Source organism: Zalophus californianus, chromosome 6, assembly GCF_009762305.2.
Source record: "Zalophus californianus isolate mZalCal1 chromosome 6, mZalCal1.pri.v2, whole genome shotgun sequence".
Lineage (NCBI taxonomy): Eukaryota > Metazoa > Chordata > Mammalia > Carnivora > Otariidae > Zalophus > Zalophus californianus.
In genome coordinates, this window is record NC_045600.1 from 30144462 (window position 1) to 30164309 (window position 19848).

Sequence of the window (19848 nt, forward strand, 5' to 3'; positions counted from 1 at the left end):
AAAATACCATAACGTCTGCTCCTACTATACTTAATCAGGCATGAGCTGGATTGGGGAATTCTATACACTAACCCTTATTTGCCTCATCAATAAAATACCTTTCCTTGGGGCGCTTGGGTGGCTCAGTTGTTGAGCGTCTGCCTTCAGCTCAGGTCATGATCCCAGGGTCCTGGGATCGAGCCCCGCATCGGGCTCCCTGCTTGGCGAGAGGCCTGCTTCTCCCTCTCCCACTCCCCCTGCTGTGTTCCTGCTCTTGCTATCTCTGTCAAATAAATAAATAAAATCTTAAAAAAAAATACCTTTTCTTCATACCATTTAAGAGAAGGTAATATTTCCAAGTAAATGAAGCATCCCAGTCTGTTTACTACACTGAATGAGCATCCTTCTCTGTTTTATATGCCTAAGCTTTCTTCTCCATATAGATTAATATAACCTTTTCCCTGAATCAAGGTCAGTTGCATATACATTTATTACTGCATTGTACTACAATAAAGCATTCAGTTATGATCCCACAATGTCCTTTGAACACTATCAAATTAAAAAGACAATTTGCCCCTGCATTTAATGACCCACACTGTTTGTGTGGTCAGTCCAGCTTCTCCTTTCATATTAACAACACATTTCTGCTGCTGTCATTACTTCAGCCTTTCCAAGCACCAATCCCCTTCTACTCATTTGCTGCTTCTAACTTGCCACGTGGACTGAGGGATCAGAAAATTAATGTATTAGAATTTAGAGTCCCTCTATTTAGGAAAGTACAAAAGCTTTAATTCTCACGTTCTTGTCTATTCAGTGGTCTTTCTAAGGTTCAATGATATCTGCGTTCAGATAACTGACCTTCAATTTACACACATGGCACAAACCCTCATAAATTTGAGATTTGGTTTTTCTTTGAATAAAGTAATATTCCAACCAAAGATTATCTTTGGTTCCCAACACAAAAATAATAATAGAATCCTATGACATGCTTACAGAATAGGGACCCAAACATTACATTTAAAATAATTTTCTCAAACAGAAAAACAGAGGTTAAGAAATTCAGAAAAAAATTACAAAGAATAAATATAAACCTTTCCATTCTGGTTTTCTTTATAATCTCTTGAAACATGCAGTAAATTAAGGGATGCAAAAGAAAATGGTTTTTTAAAAGTAGTATAGGCTACAAAACATGACATTTTTCTACCATACAGAACTTACCTGTATTTTTTCCTTTAAATATTAGCCATCAATTATTAAAGACATGCTTTATAATTATAAAAGAAAAATTAAATGCAAAAGAGATCAACAGAAAATGCCTTAGTTTACATCTAAAACTTTTTTCCTAACTAAACAGGAAAACTGATGAAATCCAATTTTAACTGAAGTACTTGATTATTGGTGAGAACTCCTATGAAAACAATTACATGTGACTGAGTATCAAAAGGTAAGTTATAGGGCATACTGTTGCCAAAATAAGATTAAAATCCATATTACTCGATTAGATATTAATGTTTTTCTGTTGGTATTATGTAAGAAATCTGGAATACCAATATTCGTATTTTTACTATAGTCGAGTTTCACAACGGCCTGATTAGAAATATCTAATATACTTCTAAATTTAATTATTTTCTTCCACTTTAAGGACAGCATACACCTGAGTAGTGTAAGAGACTGGTCTGTATAACAGAAATACTAGCACTATTAAGCATTTCCTACGTGCCAGGCATTTTACATCTGGAGATTCCTTCCATCCTCACAGCAGCCCTGTGAGATGAGAAGGCTGAGGCTTCAAGAAGATAAGCAGCTTTCCTACAGCGGAGCCCGTAAATACGGACAAGGGTGTCCGAGTTCATGTCATCATGCTAGATCACCTCCTGTTTTAGAGTATTTGATTTTAGTACTTTAGAGTACATTTTCTGGATTTCGTCCTTCCACACTGCCAATACTGTTCAGCTTAAAAATAGAACAAAATCACTGGAGAACTCATCAATACCTCCAAGTTCATTAGAATAAAATCTATTTATGATTTATGTATGGCCATATGAATGGTGAAACAGTATCCTGTTTTGTTGACAGTATGCTATGTAGGTATCTCCTAAAGTGCCAGAAAGGACTGTAGCAATTAATGCTAATATAAGCAAATCTTTACCAATTATTTGACATTTTATATAATTTTTAATACCCCCTCACTACCTCCAATCTTCCAAAAAGCCCAAACAAAACCCTAATAAAATGTAATAAAAACCAACTAAATATAAATCCTCCACATATTTAAGCAGTTTAGTTTTACTCTTATTTCATTCTAAACACAAATGAAACTCAAATAAAAACAGCCCCTACAATGTTCTTCCTTTGGCAAAAAAAAATTTTTTTACCAGCCCACAGACTATCACGTTTATTCCAACAAAGTATGTGGAAATTTTTAGTTCATTATCTGTTTCTTATTAACATTCAATGAGTTGTTTGTTTTTTAAAAATAAGAACACAAACAAAAGAAGACAAAACCTGGAATCTGGAAAACCAAGGGCTTGTGTTAGTCAAAGATCTGCACCAAGAAGCAAATAAAACCTTCCATGTAACTTTTCCTAAAAATCAGATCACCTCATATTCCCTGTGGAAAGGAAATGACATTTTAAATACAAAGACATAAGGACTTACTATAGCTCTTGTCCGTATTTTTTTAGTATTTAAATTTCCATAGTATTTAGAACAGCAGTATTTTTCTACCATAGCATGTTAATTCTTACAATTTATTTTAATGACACCTTGAAAAATTAAACTATATTTTAAAACCCAATGGTTTCTTACATGTCGTGAACATTTCTGGTATGATTTGTGTGAGAAATCACTAAAATCATTTCAAGACTTTTTATAAAAAACAGAATGATAGCCACATCAAAGATTCAAGGGAACGTAATTACTACATTGTCACCAAATGGTTATAATCACTTCAGATATAATTAGTTCTCAATATTTAAGTTTGATAGAATGTTTTCTTCTTTAGGTACTAAAGATCATTTTTTTTACATTCCCATCAGAAATTAATCTTTATTAGAAACGATACCAAAGGAAACGAGAATGTTTACAAGACATAAGCTTGAATACAGGGAATGGGGGTGGAGGATAAGAAAGCTAGGAAGCCAGCAACAGAAGACGTGAAAATTCTTCTGAGCCTACTCAAGAACCAGATTCCATAATAACCACAACAGAATGAACTCACTATTCTGGGTAGAGGAAACAGCAAGAAACAATTCTGAAATAAACAAAATGGCCAAAGCACACTGACAATATAAAATCAGCCACTGAATTTTGCACCATTTCCCATAAACCTCAATTAAATAAGCTATTACTTTAACCAAAACACCATCACTGTTATCACAGGGAGCATCATGTATCCACGGATGGATACTAAATGCCATTATAAACTACAAACATCAATTTAATAAACTTTTGAGTGTGACGCTAAAAGAAAAAATATGTTAATGCCTGAGAGTTGAGTAAGCAAGAAATAAAACCGAAGAGACAGATAAAAAAGAGGCACAACCTTTCAAAGTACATAGCGAGAGATAAAGTAATATTTCGAAAAATCTTATATTAACTGATTGAGTGATCTAATTCTGAAGGCTCAGTGGTACACACTGTATGCGAGATGACTAAAAATGGTTTGTGACCTAATAAATGTCTACCTTTTGTTGTCGCTACTGTTTTACAAAGAAAGAAGAGAACCAACTTTTGTTATTCTCGGTAAAACATTAGGAGATGGCAATTGACTTAGAAAAACCCAAGGCCAAGAAAGAATTGATATATTCAAATAACACAATTGAAAAAATATTTTCTCAGTGTTCATACCAAAACCTTTTCTGAGACAACCATCTCTTTCTACGTGGAAGAAAGTTTATTTTAATAACATAGTGGAAGGAGGGATAGTAACACAAAGCATATTTTAGTAAGTACTACTCTAATCAGTAGTATCAACAATTGCAGTGACTCTTGGAGAAATCTCTTCCTGTAATTTACTTACCTCCATTGCCTGCATCTTGCTCTTCGCCTTCAGGAAATGCAACCTGGCTTGGCAAGCTATTCCTTGACCGAGTGACTGTCTCTAACTGGGAAGCCCGGCCCAATAAAGATAGCTCATCTAGCACCTCTCCCTCTTTGGCCTCAAGATCTGATTTTGAAGTGGTTAAGGGTTTTATACTTTCGGGTGCCATCAGCCTATTGGAGTCATTCAAACACGCTACCGTGCCACTGTCCAGGCTCAACACCCGGGCCCGGGTCTTGGCACTGTTTGTGCTGGAAGTCCGACGTGCTGTCCGCTTTTTGCCTGTTCCTTCAGGACCCAGATGGGCTTTGTGTGCATGCTCAGAGTCAGTGCCCCTTTCTTTAGGGACATGTTTGGTCTTGAGGGCACTGTATCTGCCCTCAGGAGACTGGCATGAATGAGAGGTGGTGCTAGAAGAGCTATCACTGCTGAACTGGTGGGCGGACTGAACACTTGATGCTCTGCTCAAGTCACTTTGGTCGCTAGAGTCCTCATCGTGACAGAATATAGCACTATGTGGCTTTGTACCAGCAACACCTCGAAAAGAAACATAGTCCCTATGCCGACTTGAATCAAAACTGCTGGCCCGTTTTTTTCCTGTCCGTCTCCGGCCTGATTTATGGGCAGAGGCTGTCCGGTGGATCAAGCTAGACGATTTAGGTCGTACATCCCCTTCCTTTTGCTTTCCACCACTGTCTTTAGCAACTTTTGAGTCCACTGAAACAGCGGACTTATCACTCTGCTCCTCTTTGTTTTCGGCAGTTTTCTCGAGTGGTCTGTCCCCCTGTGACGTAAATTCATTTGCATGGGGATTTTTATTGGCTTCTTCAGATGCAGAGGTGCTGAGATCTCTCTGATTGTGCATATCATCGGAGGTATTGGAATCCTTGGCCTCTTGAACCCCACTGTTGGTACTTCCTTCCAAGGCAGTCTTTTCACTGCTAGTCCTTTTGTCAGTGGTACAGCTGCTCTTGCCCTCTGGGTCAGCACAGCCCTCTTTCTTCCTACCACTTTTCTTTCCTACTCTAGGAGACTCCTCATGCTCTGACAAGATGCTCTCTATGTGAGTTGAGCTGGTCTGCTCACTTTTGTAGCTACTGACAGTACTGTTGGTGTCCCGGTCCGTTCCACTGCAATAGCTCTCTGTCGACCCACTACTCCGTGTGCTCAGGCTCCTCAGGCTATCCATGCTTTTGTCTGCTTTCAAAGGTTTGCTCTTCCCACTTTTTGTAGGTGGCTGAGAACTACTGTTTTTCAGCTCACCAACAAGCTGAAATTCTCCAGACAAACAAGAATTTTCCACCAAGGATTCTTTGGATCCAGAATGAGGCTTAGAAGATTCTAACTCACTAACTGGATCTAACCCCCGTCTTTGCTGATAGAGAGGGAAGTCATTCAGTGAAGTGTCTGGAAAAGCCACAGCAGAGCTAGAAGTCCGTGGTACACCTCGTGGCCGGTGATCTTTCCTGTAAGAGTGTGAATGTAAAGGGACAAGAGAAGCTACTTCTGTGTCACAGGCGTTGGACAGAGACTGATCAATGTGGTGGTGGTGGCTGTGACTTGGCAAGCTCACTTTGTCACTGAAGTCCCTTGGTAAGTCCTGTCCACAGGAAGATAAGGAAGGCTGAATGGAGATGAAGGAATCATTGGAGACTAGACGGAAGAGCTTCCGATCAGTTGCCAGATCTGTTTCAAACACATATTTGGAAATGTTAACACAAATCTATCATCTGCTTTTCTACTGTTTAACAATGGAAAGAACTCACAGCATTCGGTAAATCAAGGAAAAGCAATTTCCCAAGTAGTTCACTGAATAAAAGTTGGCCAGTCATTCCAAAGAGCGAGTTTCTATTTCACAGCTGCACAAAGAAAGCATTCTATTGATAGAATGAACTAAACTTCTAAATCCTTGAATGACCACAGAAAAGGTTCCATAGACTATCAACAATAAGAGGCAACATAGGATTATATTTAAAACAGCCCTGGATTTTTTCTTTCTTAAAGATTTTATTTGAAGTAATCTCTACACCCAACGTGGGGTCTGAACTTACAATGCCAAGATCAAGAGTCGCATGCTCCACCAATTGAGCCAGCCCCACGCCCCATAAAGCGGCCCTGGATTTTTATGTGAAGTCTGTCTCTAACTTACTAACTGCATAGCCCTGGGTTACCTTTGCAAGCCTCGGTTTCCTTATCTATAAAATAGGATCCCAGTATCACTAAGTAGTACCATGAAAAAACTGAGTTAGTGTGCTTTAGCATATACATTGCTTAGCACAATGCCTGACATGATTAACAGTAGCCATCATTGTTTTACTTCACTAACACAATACAAAAACTTTTTTGAAAACTAATGTGATTATCTTACAAATAAAAAAAAAACAAACAAACCCTAGAGTAATCTGAAACAGGGAAAAAAAAAAATTTGAAAGGCTGAACAATCCCCAAAGAAGACATGATATAATGATTGTAAGATCTTGCTGTTCACAGTGACCGAAAAGATTAAAATAGTTGTGGAGCAAAATACTGCATTTTCTCTTTCATCATTCATGCAACAGGTACAAACTACCTCACGAAAATATACATTATCCCTGTATATCTATAAGACCATTCCTTTACCCCTCCACTTAGGGCAGTGATTAGTGACTTGAATTACCATATGTACTATGTATACAGATATAAATAAATCCACCTACCTATCTACATTGTAATTTATCTTGAAATATACCTTTGCAACTGAACTGTACAACAGCTGACTTTTTATATACTTTTTGACAGACAGGGATGGCTGAATCCGCTGTTAGTTCAATAAAAAGAAAAATGACTATTTTATTTGTTATAACTGCAATACTAAAAAATACAGTGATAGATTCTGCAGTTAAGTCAGATCTCCCCAGGAGAATCTCAATAATAAAAGCATAACTTTCCCCCTAAGATTAATATAAAATAAAAATGAATCACTAGAAATGTGTATGTACTTTTAAAAAAAATCTAAATCTAGACTAGATTTAAATTATTAAAAACTTAGAAACAGCCTCTAGAATATACCATATAAATTGATTTATAAATGACCTATCAGGCTCTATCTTATGTTTTAAAGTCTTCAACATAAGTAAAATTCATGTTCTTTATCATTTGTCCAAAACAGCTGCCACTGTACTTGGGTTCTTAGATCTCTAAATACCAAAATTTAAAAGTTAGCAATATATTTACTCTTTTGTAATATTAAATTATATAAATATTAAATTTAACAGTTATTTATAAAAACTCTCTATATATCTCTAATAAGCAATTAGAAATAGTGTGATAGGGGCGCCTGGGTGGCTCAGATGGTTAAGCATCTGCCTTCGGCTCAGGTCGTGATCCCAGGGTCCTGGGATTGAGCCCCACATTGGGTTCCTGGCTCAGTGGGGAGCCTGCTTCTCCCTCTCCCTCTGTCTCTCCCCCTGCTCATGCTCTCTCTCTCTCTGTCTCAAATGAATAAAATCTTAAAAAAAAAGTGTGATATTCACATTTCAAAGTTATGAACTTTATAGAACAAAAACTTAACTGAACAAGTAACTGAAAATCACTAATTCTAATATACAAGACTTTTTTAAAAATGCTAATAATCAAAACCAATTCCCTTCTAAGACATCAATAAACCAGAAATATAAGTTGTTCATTTAAAAAGACACAGCCAAACTTACTTTAATACATGTACTTTTTTCAATGTTGCTAACTATACCATAAAAAAATAAAATCTTATCAGGAAGAACCTTAGGTGATTTTAGGAAATTTTCAAGTAAATATGCTTGCTTAGACATTTTTCTCACTGGTAGCAATACAGTCAAAGATAGGCTCAAATCAACACAAAGAGATACTATTTTTCATAAGTAAACTTTTTTTCAAAGACTGCTACCAGTGGCATTTAGGATAAGAAAGGCATGCTCACATACTGCTCATCCTGGTGCAAAGTGGTGTAACCACAATCTAGCAATATGGCCAAAAGACTTCCAAAAATATACTCACCCATGATCTATTTCTAGAAGTTGCTGCTAAAGGATAAATTCAGGTATGTATATAAGGTTTTAGCAAAAAAATGTTCATTTCAGGTTATTATAAAACTCAAAACCTAAAAAGTATGAAAATGTCCAATAAAAAAAGGTTGACTAAATCAGATTGTCTATTAAAACATCACACAGACACTAAAAATGTTTTCAAAAATCACATATTAATATGAGAAAAAATACTTAAGTGAAAATGATGGTACTATATAAAAATTACGGTTCCAATCTTTAAGAGTTAAAAAAATATTAAGAGTGTATTTGCAGGGACGCCTGGGTGGCTCAGTTGGTTAAGCGGCTGCCTTCAGCTCAGGTGACGATCCCAGCGTCCTGGGATCAAGTCCCACATTGAGCTCCCTGCTCAGCGGGAAGCCTGCTTCTCTCTCTCCCTCTGCCTGCAGCTCCCCCTGCTTGTGCTCTCTCTCTCACTATCTCTCTCTCTGTCAAATAAATAAATAAAATCTTATAAAAAAGGAAGAGTGAATATTATAGTATATGAATTATATCACAATACAAAAATAATTTTTAAAAAAGTGATGTACCAAAAACATTGTTATTTCAGTGCCAAAAGTGTGAATTATTTTCTTCATATTAACTATTTTTTTCTAAAATTAACATGTTACTTTCATAAACAAAAACCACATTTCCTCCTGTCTTCTGGATCATCTCCATCAATTATTTAAAAAAAAAAAGCTGTTCTCTTATGCATTCCTATAAAATCCCAAACTCTCCTTTATCCTCCCTTCCCCTGTTGGCTTTCACCTTGCATCTCTGATCCCCTTTACGCAAATTCACCAAGAATAGTCTGTATTCCCTCTTTTCAGCTCCTCCTCTAATTCTCTCCTACAAGTATTGTGATCCCCCTCATGAATATGCTTATCAAGGTCATCAACAACCTGTGCTGCTAATCCCGTGGCAAGTCTCAGTCTCCTATCACCTGGCCTACGAGCAATGTTTGACAAAGCTGAGCACTGCACTCTCCTTGAGAAACTGGGATACAACACTCTAAGTCTTCCTGCACCCCACCAGTTGTTCCTACTCCGTCTCCTGCACCTATTAAACTGGAGTGGCTCAAAGCTCAATCCTGGGAACTTCTCCGTTTTCCATCTACACACCCTCATTTCCATCTCTCATCCAGTATTCTGGTCCCACGATAACTAAAATTCAGGAATCCTTATAACTAGGTTCCTCCATCTTCTTGCCAGCCCCCATACTCATATGGGAATAGGCTAAAGAACCGATCTTGGGTAGGGAAAACATGACTGCGGCTGGAGAGGGTAACTGTAGATAATCCCTTCTTAAAAGTGAAAAAGAGCCCACGTCTCCACATCCTCAGGTCACTCTCAATCATGCTGAATCACGTTAATAAAATGAGTCCAACTAATCACTAACTGCCAACCAACTAAACGTTGCTGTCCTGTAAACCCAAACTAGCTAGAGAACCCAATGAGCCCCAATTGATAATTAAGCCAGAATGAACATCTGCCACTAGGTGGTGCCAAATCACAGCCACGACCAACAAATTTGGATCAGGACAGCCAGGACACCTGAACTCCAGGCTAGGCTAACCATGCAAGCTTGCCCAGTTAGTTTAGGAACTTCATGATAACCAACCCACAGTTGACATGACTGAATTTTTCTGGTATTTATACACTGAAAACTCCTAAATTTAAAACCTCAGCACAGACTTCTTACCTGAAATCCAGACCCGCCTAATTACCCACTATTTATTGCCACTTAGAGACCCAACAGCATCTCATACTGATATGCCCAAAACTGAACTCCCTATCTTGCCTTCGTCCCTGCTCTTCTGGCTCCTAAATCTGCTCCTTCTCAGTCATCCCCCTTCCCATCCTCCCCATCACTTAACGCAAAACCTTTCAGTCACCCCTGAGTACTATTTCTCTCACGTAATATATCCAAATCCATCAACATCAACATCGCCTCTCATTAATATCTTCTACACGCACAGTCAGACTACTTGTCAATGCCCTGATCTGTGTTCTGGATTACTGCAATCATCTGCACACTGAGCTTCCTGCTTCGGCCTTTGCTCCTTTTAATCTAAACAGAGGAGCCACAGTGGTTCTATACAACTGTAACTGAGATCCTGACACTCTTTTCTGCTCAAAACCCTTTAGCAGTTCCTCACCTCACTGAGAATTAAAACCACAATCTTTAGGGTTTTTTAAAAGATTCTATTTATTTTTTGAGAGGGAGCACACGTGCGTGAGAGAGAGCACGAAGGGGGGGGGGTGAGAGGGAGAGGAGGGGCGGACAGAGGGAGAGGGAGAAGCAGTCTCCCAGGACCCCAAGATCATGACCTGAGCCGAAGGCAGACGCCCAACCAACTGAGCCACCCAGGCACGCAAAACCACAATCTCTAAAATGGTTTACAAGACTATACAATTTGTTCCCTCACTTCCTTCACATCAACCACACTATTTCTCAAACCTGACAGGTATGCTGTTACTTTAAGACTTTTGCTAATGCTGTTAGAGAGCCCCTTCCCCTGAATATCCTGAGAGCTCACTCATTCCCCTCCTTCAGGTCTTTGCTTTCAGCAAGGCTTTCTTCCATTGTCCACTCCATTTAAACTTAAATCCCCCCAGGCCCCACCATTCCTTATCATCTGTCCCTACTACTGCATATTTATTTGATTTATACTAGTGTGATTCCATACTCATACTATGGAAGCCACATAAGGGTAGAATTTTTTGTCTGTTTGTTCACTAATTTATTTCCAGTACTTAGAATGGTGCTCAGAGCACATAATAAGTGCTACATAATATCTGTTAAATGTTATCTATGTGTGTTATTTGTTAAATGTTACATTAAAATGACAGAAATTACAAAACTATCTAAAAGTGGTGTAGGGGCGCCTGGGTGGCTCAGTCGTTAAGCATCTGCCTTCGGCTCAGGTCATGATCCCAGGGTCCTGGGATCGAGCCCCATGCCCCACATCAGGCTCCCTGCTCGGCGGGAAGCCTGCTTCTCCCTCTCCCACTCCCCACTGCTTGTGTTCCCTCTCTCGCTGTGTCTTTCTCTCTGTCAAATAAATAAATAAATAAATAAAATATTTAAAAGTGGTGTAGGGCGCCTGGGTGGCTCAGTCATTAAGCGTCTGCCTTCGGCTCAGGTCATGATCCCAGGGTCCTGGGATCGAGACCCGCATCAGGCTCCCTGCTCAGTGGGGAGCCTGCTTCTCCCTCTCTCTCTGCCCCTGCTTGTGTTCCCTCTCTCGATGTCTCTCTCTCTCTGTCTCTGTCTCTGTCAAATAAATAAATAAATTATTTAAAAAAATAAAAATAAAAATAAAAGTGGTGTAACTGCATAGCAATTAAAAGCATGATTCAAAACTAGATTTCAATTACAGAACTGCCACTTTGTAGCTATGTGACTTTGGGCAAGGTTCTTACAACTTCTAAGCCACGATATGTTCATCTATGATGTGAGAATCGTATTATTAATATCAAATGCTTACAGTGAAGATTAACTGTGTAAATGCTTATAAAATGCTTAAAAGAAGACCTAAACCTGTGGTTGACAAATTAACACCCATGGAGCCAAATTGGCCCTCTGTCTGCTTTTGAATAAGATTTTAGTGTAACACAACCATGCTTACTCATTTACATGCTGTTTATGGCTCCCTGCACTCTACAACAGCAGTTGAATAGTTCCAAGAGAGACCATACGGCCTACAAAGCTATCTGACCATTCATAGAAAGAGTTTGCTGACCCCTACCCTACATAATAGTGTGTGCTCAGTGAGTGTTGGACATCACTATCTATGTCAATATGTATCTGTAGGGGAGGTTTGTGTGCATATAATTCCCAACCCGACAGACTACAAAATTCTTGGTTATGCATGGTACTTTCCAGATATAAAATAAAGAAATAGGACCCTAAATGCAGTGGTGCTAGCCCCTCTAAGATCATTACCTAATTTCTGACATTCTAATGATACATATCACAGAAAAAGATACTATAATTCTCAAACTGATCAATTCACCTTAATCTTTTATAAGAAAATAGTTTCTATATTATACAGTATGTTTGGAAGTTTTTTAGGGGGGAGGGGTATATTGGCAGGGGTAGTCCACAAAAGCAAATAAATGATGCGGTACTGCAATTCCAAAAAGCAGTTATAGCATGATAAACTTATATTCCAAGTACCAGGAACAAAACATGCTTGTAAGAATTGACCTAGAGAAAATATTAAATAGGAAAATGTCATAATTTAGAAATCTATTCGTAACTTCATAAATAAATTTCTTGTACTTAATTGTGAAAATTATCAGTCTGCCTGCCTTCCAAAAACCACACATAGGCTAATAAAAACAACAGGTTAGAAATAGGGAAATAGGTTTCTGTCTCACTGATTATGTAAATTGGGATAATCTCTATTTGAAAATGGGATAACATATCCATCCTTTCATGTTTGAAAATTAAAAATGAAACATAAAAATGTGGCATTCTTAAAAAAAAAAAAAAAAACAAAAAACAAAAAACCAACTCCATTAAATCCAAATTACTCATTTATAATAGAATTGAAAAAGGAGGGGAAAGAAAAGACATTTAAAGCCCAAATTTCTATTAAAAATCTGCTATAGGAGGCACCGTGCTGGAAGCATAGTTTCTCTATAAGTCCAACAGCAAGTTAGTTCTCTACTAAAACGTACTGTTGGGTAAGATATGGAGCAACTGACATTGAGAGGTCACATTGGATGGAAAGTAACAGTCTTACATACCAAAGTACTAAACTAGGCAAGATGCTCTGACCCACTATGGACCAGCAGATTATCTCCCATCTCATACTCACTCCAGGGCACAGGCTCACAAAATTTTTTTCTCCATGTCTACTTACCAGACCATGTGTAATTGAATTCCAGAAAGCTAAAAGTACTTATAACACTGTTTTATTATTATACTCGTTAATAATTTTAATGTTTCTTAAAAATATCATATTATTATAAACTTCTGCCAAAATGTGAGCAGCATATTCTACAAACTCACCCTGGCCACCAGAATATACAACGTCAGTGTGCAGTATAATGTTCTTACCTTGTTCTTCACTTCCTTCCTTACAAAGACTAGAGCTCTGGCCCAGACTTAAACTGATATCATCAGAAGTCTTAGCGGTGTCTGTATCTCCTACAAAGTTAAGAGAAACATGTGAACACATTATATTAAAAGTAAAGGCTGTACAACGTGGCATAACAAGAAAGGCTATCGACTACACTAATTTACTATACACTATACTAGCATACGATGTCTACTAGAGCAGCTTTTATATACCACAGGTTACAATAATGGATGATGCACTGAACTAAAAGGAAGCATCATGGACTATGAGACCACATCTTTATTCTCACAGCACTATAAACCAAATTACAGAAAGCTTCATCCTGTTAACTAATAAAACTTTCTTTAAAAAGAAGCACTTTTTAAAAAGAAATGGAAATTATGTGGTAACAACTTGAAACAATATAAATTTCCTTCCCAGGGAAAATTATAAAAACTCCCCTAAAAAAGTAAAGGGTAAAAAAGTTTATCTTAAATAGATGCATGTAAAAGGCACATATAAGACATACAGAAAAACACTTTCCTTCTTTTTTTACTGTCTTATTTGCACCCAATTTGAAGGTTTCACATTAAATTACTCAGTTTTCCACAAACCTCACCAAAACCCATGAAAAGTATTTTCCTTCAAGGCAAGGAAGTTTCTTATATATCAAAACTTACAATTCATGCAATGTAATGCAAATGTTCAAATATGTTTGTGAGATTTGGATGGTGAAAGGAGAACCCAATTTAAATCAAGTAACCTTTAACATAAGATACATAACTGCATCTACAAAGTAATTTCAAGAATGATTTCTCATTATGTGTGAATATATAGTACTCAGTTATCTTTATTACATCAAAAATGAAATGGAAAGTCATAAGCAACTTCCAACTTAGATAATATCTACCTTTAATAGTTGCTGCTGTCCCAAGACGAGAGGAACCAGATCCAATCTGAAAACACGACATGAAGTAAAACTAATTAAATGCTATGTCATGATCAGTATGGACTAGCAAGATCATCAAGCAAAACGGTATTATCAAAACATGCTATCGGTCACTTGTATTAAAGGATACCCGCCAGGCATGTTGTATGAGCGCCACAGAACCTTTTTGCTGCGGCACATCCTGCGTGTACGGTACAGACACGCTAGGGCACGGGATCCCTCTGCATGCTCAGACTGACGGAGCCCACAGAGCAGGATGCCTCCAACGTCAAGCAATCCATGTCATACAATTACTATCATTTTTTATATTGTGTCATGACATGTTCATAGTATAAAAAAAGCAAAACTGGGTGTTAAGTCTATCTGAAACAAATTTAGACTTATCAGGGCATATAAAAGGAAGGTTTGGGACCACACATTAATATATGCTACAAAGAGCAACCTAAATCTTACTGTCAAACTGTTAGTGTATCAGTATGTACTTTCCTGAGTTCTAGACAAAAAGTACTTCTTTGTAGACTGCTATAACATATTTAAAAACAAAAAACTAAGGGATCCACGTAAAATGACTGCTTAGCACTAACTATAAACAGAAAACTAAAACCTATCGAGCTTTTAATGCTTATATTCCAGATGATGTAATACTCCCTGAAATCTTAGCCATCATTCATTATACTACCATAAAAATTATATAAACAAATACCACATATTCCACAAACAATTAAGGAAATCAAACATAACAATATGAGAGTTACTAAATCCACAAGTCTTAGTAACTTTCTATACCTGTTTTCAAGATATTTAAGAATACAGTCAAGCAAATTTAATATTTTAGAATAAAATTAAGAATATTCATCTAATACTTTGTGTTTTACCAAATCTTTCTTTTTTTCTAAGATTTCATTTTTCGGGGTGCCTGGGTGGCTCAGTTGGTTGGGTGTCTGCCTTTGGCTCAGGCCATGATCTCAGGGTCCTGGGATTGAGCTCCTTGTCAGGCTCCTTGCTCATCAGGGAGTCTGCTTCTCCCTCTTGCTCTGTCTACTGCACTGCCTACTTGTGCTCTCTGTCAAATAAATAAATAAAATCTTTAAAAAAAAGATGTCATTTTTTTTTTAAGTAATCTCTACAACCAACTGGGGCTCGAACTCACAACCCCGAGATCAAGAGTTATACATGCTCTCCTGACTGAGCCAGCCAGGCAGCCCCCAAATCTTTCCTTTCATTGATTCAACTGATAGGAGTATACAATAAAATTTGCTAAAAATATTAAGTTAATATTGAGTCTGAAGGGGCATGAGGAACTTTCTCGATCTCGATGGCAATTAAGGGGTGTATACATATATAAAAACCCACTGTGCTGTACACTTAAGAAGTGTATACTATGTTGTGTAATAGTTATATGTCAGTGAAAAAGTGAGTAAAAATAAGCACATACAAACAGCTTAGAACTGCTACCTTTTGATGTGGCCAAAAAAAAAAAAAAAAGAGTTTTGCAACATTTTTGAACAATTTATTAAGCCTGATGCTCCTGATTTTTCCTAATTTCTGCTTTCAATTAGCCATAAAAGGCATTGCAACTAGACAGAAAAAGGTCAACAAGCATTTTACTGCAAAATAAAATTTCATGCTTATCACACCTGCTAGACAAGTTATAGAATTAATATATGCTATTTCTCAACTAGAATAATACCCATAACTTCCTAGACAAAAAAAAAAAAAGCAAACAAATAAAAATACCCACTTTTTATGCACATCCTTCTAGAAATTTAAACTTAAAAAACAACTTTTGAATACCGGTATAGCAGTCATTTGCCTGCAACCGCAAAGTGTTCCCTTTTCTTTCCTTAACAAGTTTCCCACTTTGTTCAGATGTTGGGCGTGTATCTTTTGATCTATGAGAAGTGGGCCCTGGTTGTGGTCAATGATCATGTGTCTGCTGGAGGGCTTCAGGGAAAGATCTTTGCATGCCTCAGGAGACGACAAGCAAGGACAACTGTGCCCACATGGCCACCTGCCTCTTACCTTGCATCAGGGTCAGGACTGAGGCTGCTGTGCTCACTGTGCAATCCTGAGGGACAAGCCAACCCAAGCCCTAACATGACTGAGCTGCTGAACAAATGCCTCCCATCCACCTCCAGTCTTGGAGGACACACATAAACTCTCATTTCTTCAAGTCACTTAATTAGTTGAGTTCTATTACTTGCTGACAAAAGCATTCTTAATGGATACAATGGGTAGGTTATATTTTACTCTTCATGCTTTTCTGTATTATTTAAATTTATCCCCCCAATATATAAGAGTGGGGACTATTCGTGTCTGAAACAGACAACTCAGAATATGAACTATGGTACATCCAAATAGGAGAATGCATTCCCCAAAATGTCACTACAGAAAAACACTGAATGTCATTAACATTCATGATATAGTCAACAAAGAAAATCAAGTTCCAAATAGCATGCACACTATAATCCCACCTTTCTTAAAAATGGTTTTTGATTATGACATTATGGATGATTTTTATTTTCTTCTGTTTGCTTTCCCTAAGTAGCTATTTTTCTAAAAATAAACATATTTAGAAAAGGAAAATTTTAAGGAAAAAAAGTGGTCTACACAAACCAAAATATTTAGTTGTTTCTTCTCTTTGGTAAGTGCCATAGGAAAGGTCAGGAAGGATTATGGATATCAGAAGAAAAGTTTCTTCCAACTAAATAACCATCAGGCAACGCCGCCTCCTCCATGAAGGCTTTGCCCCTCCTTCTAGCTGGAAACAATTATTCTCTCCTCTAAAATCATTAGTCCCTTTTCTGTACCATTCCTATGACAATTATTACTTTGTATCTTAGACTTACATTTTCTTGGTAAAATACATCATGTTTATAACCTTGGTTCCTTATAGCACATCTATCCTGACATTGTAAACTCTCTGAGGATAAGACCCACTCCCCACTCCATTCAAATAAATTGACTTGAAAGCTATTGGGCACTAAAATATATGAGGGAAGACAAATGACAGAAGGGAGGTACAGGGCAAAAAAAAACAAGAAAAAAGAAAGGGAAAGGAAATAGAAGATGGAAGGAAGAAGGGCAGAGGCGGCAAGAAGAGTAATGACTAGGACATAGCCATCACGCTCAAGTTCACTACCTAGTGCAGAAGACATTTACATAAACAACTACGATAATGTATAGTAAGTGCTATAAGATAGAACAGGGACAAGAAGCACAGTGTATCTACTGGTAATATCTCCACCAATATACAAAAAGGCTGACTCTACTTCTTCACTTCAACTTCCCTAAAGGGGAACAATAATTATGTCAACCATTTATTTTGTTATAAATGGGATAAAACTAAAACACCAAAATCCAAGTAGCATAGTAACTTCCAGTATTTGCCCATTTTTATTCAAGAGTTAATATTTTAAGGAAAACCAAATTAGGTACGCGTGTATTTATGTGCAGATGAGCTTTAATGACACTCAGAATGGGAGTCCCTCCCTGAAACAAGTAGGGCAAATTCCAAAAGACACGATGCCATGGTAGTTACGGAAGATGGCTAGCCACTGCTGCACCCTTTCAACTGTCCTACTGGGAAAAAGGAAAAAAAAAAAGTTTGGCTCTCCAAAAGATTGTGGGAAAAACATAGGCTTAACTCCTTTGGTAATCTGACATTGCCAACATCTGTGAGTATGGACAAAGGCCAGGGTTAATTAAGCATACAAAACATGCAGCCATATTTAAAGACTAAGCCATTTCATTTCATAGAGAGACTGAGAAAGCAAGACCAACCAAAAGAGAATCAAGGATAGTAATACTTCTCTTTAAACTGGTATTGTAATAATTGAAACTTAAAAGGTATGGACCGGGGCGCCTGGGTGGCTCAGTCGTTAAGCGTCTGCCTTCGGCTCAGGTCATGGGCCCAGGGTCCTGGGATCGAGCCCCGCATCGGGCTCCCTGCTCGGCGGGAAACCTGCTTCTCCCTCCCCCACTCCCCCTGCTTGTGTTCCCTCTCTCGCTGTATCTCTGTCAAATAAATAAATAACATCTTAAAAAAAAAAACTGTTATTAAAAAAATAATAAAAAAACACACACAAGCATGGGGGAGGGGCAGAGGAAAAGGGACAGAGAGAATCCTGAGCTCAGGGCTTGTTCTCACAACCCTGAGACCATGACCTGAGCTGAAACCAAGAGTCTGACACTTAACCAACTGAGCCACCCAGGCGCCCCACTGTTGTTGTTGTTTTTTAATTCTAACATTTCCCATCTGCTTGTTATAGAAAGAAGACAAATTTAAGGACATATCTGTTCTACACCACACTTAATCACAACTAAAACTGCAACCAAAAATTCATGGACTTGAAGTTTAAATCATGAAACACAATTCAAACAGAGGCAAATCTTCTACCAAAATATATTAGGAAACAAGACCCTATTCAAGATTTTGATTCACAGAATATGGTGTTTTCCCTAATACTGTTCTGAAATAGTGTAGGGCTAAACAATGTGGAACAGTAATACTGTGGGACAGTCAGGGTAACTAGGTCTGCTACTAATCATTTGCTAAATAAAGAGGCAGGTCTGATTCTACCTCTAAAGTTCTATTATCTGTATAGATAAAGATAATTAGCACCCACTCACTGAAAATCAACTCTGTGCAAGGCAGTCTATTAGACCACGGAGGAAAGAGGAAAACCTGCTCTGTAGAGGATTACACATTGCCACATAATGATCACACACCAAAAACGAAGTGCTAAATAAATTCATTCATAAGGGCTCCATCTGCAAGAGAAAGAGGCAATACCACAAGGTCTCTGAAAATCTTGAGAAACAGGGGTGGTTATGACAAAAGTTAGAGTTAGGCCAGGAAAAAAAAAGGAAGTCTCTGGAGCAGAAAGGAGGAAGAGTGATTCCAACCCACAAGCAGTGTAGAACAGTAGAAAGACTGCAGTGAAAATCAAGACGTGAGGGCTAGACCCTGATAAAACCCAGCTGTTTCCTCTTCTATATAATGAAAGGGCTGACAGAAGAACCCACCACAACCCGTAGTTATCTTAAGTTCGCCTATGACAAGACCTCGAAGTTTCGTGCCAGGTTTACTTTCTTATGCTTCTACAGCATTACTCCAGCTACCAGACTCATCTACTGAGAAGGCAGGCAGGCGTAAGTGGGACTTTGATTCACGTGGGAGATGTTCAACGAGAGACAGAAATGCAGCCGTGAAGGCCCAGCTGGGGTCAGAACGACGATACAGCAGGTGTCAGCCAAGTTCTGAGAGCAGACTTTCAGAGTTACTATTTTAAGTTAAAAGTTACAGAACAGAAAGACAGTAAAGTTGGCAAAAGCAGATCTGTATTCTACATCTAGCTCTACCACTAACACCCTGAAAAGCACGATTTTGAGAAAGTTTTAAGTATAATTAACATACGTTATATTAGTTTCAGGTGTACAACACACTGCTTCAACAATTCTATACATTACTCGATGCCCACCATGATAAGTGTAGATTTTGAAGAAATTACATCTTTTTTTGCCGTGCTTAAGCTAGGAGTAACCCCCAACATCTATCCCCCTCCAATACCAAAAACGTGAAAGTTAGTAAGACGGTGCAAGCAAGGACCTAATTTTCCTAAGGGCATTCACCACAACTGTCATGATCAAAACTACCCTAGGCAATGAGCATGATATGCGTGCTCAGCAAAAATATACTTAATTAATGTGAAAACTCAGTTAAAAATAAGAATACTAAAGAATGGTACTTATTAATAAACAATCA

General features: G+C 37.9%; 1 protein-coding gene across 6 annotated transcripts in view; it reads right to left on the bottom strand.

The window, feature by feature from the left end:
- PCNX1 (pecanex 1) overlaps nucleotides 1-19848 on the bottom strand; it is a 152613-nt gene that overhangs the window by 88041 nt on the left and 44724 nt on the right. For all 6 annotated transcript variants that reach the window (XM_027572187.2, XM_027572186.2, XM_027572189.2 and 3 more), the window contains 3 exons: nucleotides 14043-14088; nucleotides 13132-13221; nucleotides 4001-5707 (listed from right to left, as the gene is read on the bottom strand). In XM_027572187.2, coding sequence (XP_027427988.1) covers nucleotides 4001-5707; nucleotides 13132-13221; nucleotides 14043-14088 — 1843 coding nt within the window. The remainder of the gene's footprint in view (nucleotides 1-4000; nucleotides 5708-13131; nucleotides 13222-14042; nucleotides 14089-19848) is intronic.